This window comes from Symsagittifera roscoffensis, chromosome 9, assembly GCF_963678635.1.
Source record: "Symsagittifera roscoffensis chromosome 9, txSymRosc1.1, whole genome shotgun sequence".
NCBI lineage: Eukaryota > Metazoa > Xenacoelomorpha > Acoela > Convolutidae > Symsagittifera > Symsagittifera roscoffensis.
In genome coordinates, this window is record NC_087070.1 from 2255196 (window position 1) to 2258539 (window position 3344).

Consider the following 3344-nt stretch of genomic DNA (forward strand, 5'->3'; position numbering starts at 1 on the left):
TTGCCGAAGACAATGAACGACCGCTAGAATGGAAAACTGGACGAATCATAGAAGTTTATCCTGGAAATGACTCAATTGTTCGAGTGGTAAAAGTGAAAACCACAACTGGTGAATACATACGCCCAGTCGCGAAGCTGCGGAAGCTACCAGTATAGCAACCAAGTCATATCCAATGTGCAGTTCATTTAAAACAAGAACTTTATAGTGCTAAAAATCGAAAAATATCAAAAATGTGCTGTTTTCAAATTTTAAGTGGTAGTACCCCCATGACCCTTTTGAAAGTAGGAACCTAAATTACCCCCTATGCAATGCATTATGGTCTGAATCGTTCATATTGACCACTTTCATGTAAATTCCCAATGTTGTAAATTACCAGCATTAAAATTCGTATGAGGTTGTACCCTCATGACCCAAAATGTAATTATTGCCTGAAAACAGCTAGGACAAACTTTCGCTCATGACTCGTACCGTTAATACTTCACTTGTATACTCCTTACTTATGGGTAGTCATATCCAGACATAATAACGATCTGAAAATTGAAGACACTTCAAGGGAGGCGGAATGTTGAAGCCTAAAAAAGACATCTCAGCTTTCTACTTGAACTAAATCTACGATTGAACTGATTTACTTATTTAAAACCGCATTTGACAAAAATCAATTGACTTCTATCTATAACTCATGAAATAATTTACACTCTTTGCGAATCACTAGTTTTATTCAGTCGGATTGGTGATTTTTAGTTTCCCAACTTTTGCTGCACAACAGTAACGTTGAAATTCTGAACACTATAAATTCAAATTCAAATTTAAGTTTTGATTAAGTACGTCTGTTTTTTTCTCAAATCGCTGGTGTTTTAGCTTTTAAATTACAGATTGCATTACGGTCTAGTAAGGAACATTAAATTCTATGATTGTTTATCGATTGAAAATCTAACTCCTGAAATATTAACAAATTTCAGGTTTTGAAGGTACCTTATAACTCATACCAGAGGTCACCTGGCTGCACCGATAGAACTTCAAGTCATACCAACCCTTCATTTTTTATGGAATGATAGGTCTGATTTTTGATGAACATTGAATAGTATGGCTGACTTGAAGTTCCATGTATGCAGCCAGGTGACCTCCAACATGAATACCATGGTCACCTCAAAAGTTACAAATTCGCTCAGGAACTCGAGTTTCACAAATTGTATATATATATGGTACTGTCAGCAAGAAATTTCTTAGTTTTACAAATAAGTTCACAATTTAAAAAAAAAATGTTTTAAATTTCAATTTTAATTTTTTCAAATATTGATAAAATTCATTATCATCTTTCGTATTCCTCCCCCCCCTTATGTTGCCCAATGCCCAATTACCCACCCCCCCCCCCATAATTCTGCCCAAGTAACCCCCCCCCCCCTTACTGAAAGTGGGAGTTTGCCTAGTTTCCTGGTTTCCTTTGACTTTTTAATTATTGGCTTCAATTTCTAAAACCAATACAATTTTTTCGGAATTGGTTGAACATTGTTTGAAGAAGAAGAGAAGAGAAACATACATACAAACATACATACAGACATACATACAAACATACATACAAACATACATATAAACAAACATGCAAACTTACATACATACAAACTATTTTAAACAGTATCATTATTTTAAACTGAATAGTCGAAACGTATCATAATAAAGCAATGTAAAAAAAACCTTAGCGGCGCGATTGATTCTGAGAAAATCTAGGAAGTAGTCAATCTGCAGGGAAAAGTCAACCCACAGGTCGTGACCCCCTGAACTATGACTCAGAAGCATCACAGGGTGGGATATTATTATCTATAAAAGGCATCATCGGAGCAAATTACTCCGCAAAACTCACCCTTGAAGGTTGCTTTCCTGTTGGCAGTTGATTATCAGACTTTTTCGGTATTTTGAAATTGACTACGGGCTCATTAATAGTAATGGACTCAGAATGCAATTGGGAAACTTTGGGTGGCAAAAACTTTAACATATTTTCAGTATCATTAATTTGAGACATCGATACAAGGCTATACTTTGGTAAGAAAAGAATGTATAATGTAATTCTGAATCGAAATAGAGAAACTAATTGGATAGGCGAGAGTTGTTAGGAAACAGATTGAATATAACAGATCAATCTATCAAACCAGACCTGAAAACAAACTAAGTGTTATTTAAATCTGGCTCAGCAGGCACCCATACAAACATTTAGCCTATTTGTTGTGATAAATTTATTAAATACAATCTTTGCTCGTTCGTAACATCTTAACATTCTCATTATGTCTCGCGAAGAACTTGTCCAGAAAGCGAAGATCGCCGAGCAGGCCGAGAGGTACGATGACATGGCAGAATCTATGAAGAAGGTGACTGAGCTGCTAGGTGAGAGTGAGCTTCTTTCTACTGACGAGAGGAATCTTTTGCCAGTTTCTTACAAGAATGTTGTGGGTTCTGGAAGGGCGTCATGGGGGGTTATCTGCAGCATTGAACAAAACCACACCGCTGATCAGAAAAAAACGGACTTAGCCAAGGAATACCGAGAAAAAATTGAGGGTCAGTTGAAGGATATCTGCAACGAAGTTCTTGGCTTGCTTGATAAGTTCCTCGTTCCCAACTCTGAGACCGAGCAGAAAAAAATGAGGCCCTGATACGAGCAGGAGGAAAACCAGTAAAATACAAATGGCGCTATCTAGTGCTTGTCAGAGAACTCATTACGACAACTTGGAAGCACTTGATAGCGAAATTAAATGAAACATCGAACACAAGAGAGGACAAGACTGCTCGTATCAGGGCGAAGCACTGAAGGTTACCAGTGCCTTTTAAGATCTATGGAGCGCTAACAACATGAACAATTTAAATGTAACGAAATAAAAATTTTTACATCCCCCCACACGTAATATAAAGTGAAAAAAATAGGTTTTGCTCCTACTAACAAATCAATTAGGGCATATAAGCTTCCTTGAACCAATTTGGAATAATTTCTCAGAAGGATTAAGTCTAGCTTACACGTTAATAGTGCAAAAAATATCGCGCATTAATTGTCCCAAATTGGTCAAAATAGCAATCTTTAAACCCCCATTACTTTACAAAAAATGATCACAGGTGAATTCTCTTTTCAAATTTAAGCCCTGGGCGCTTCCTTCTCCTCTAGTCGGATTGAGAAAAACTCAGTTGAAGCAAGTGTACGTTTATTAGAGCGGTCAAAAATAGCTAGTTAAAAAGTCGAAATTTGTCTGAAGAAAAAAAACCCACCCCGAGGACAAATATTCCGTTACTTTCGTTACGAAAGTCGGAACAAAAAACACCTGAACATGGGAAACTGAAAATAAGGAGGATTGTGCGAGGCTAAA

At 36.8% G+C, this 3344-nt stretch overlaps 1 protein-coding gene across 1 annotated transcript; it reads left to right on the top strand.

Annotated features, from left to right (window-relative positions):
- The first annotated feature begins 2276 nt into the window (after window positions 1-2276).
- LOC134854427 (14-3-3 protein beta/alpha-2-like) lies at window positions 2277-2642 on the top strand. Its single transcript, XM_063870669.1, has one exon. It carries the CDS (start codon window positions 2277-2279, stop codon window positions 2640-2642), a length of 366 nt encoding a protein of 121 aa, XP_063726739.1.
- The last annotated feature ends 702 nt before the right edge of the window (window positions 2643-3344 follow it).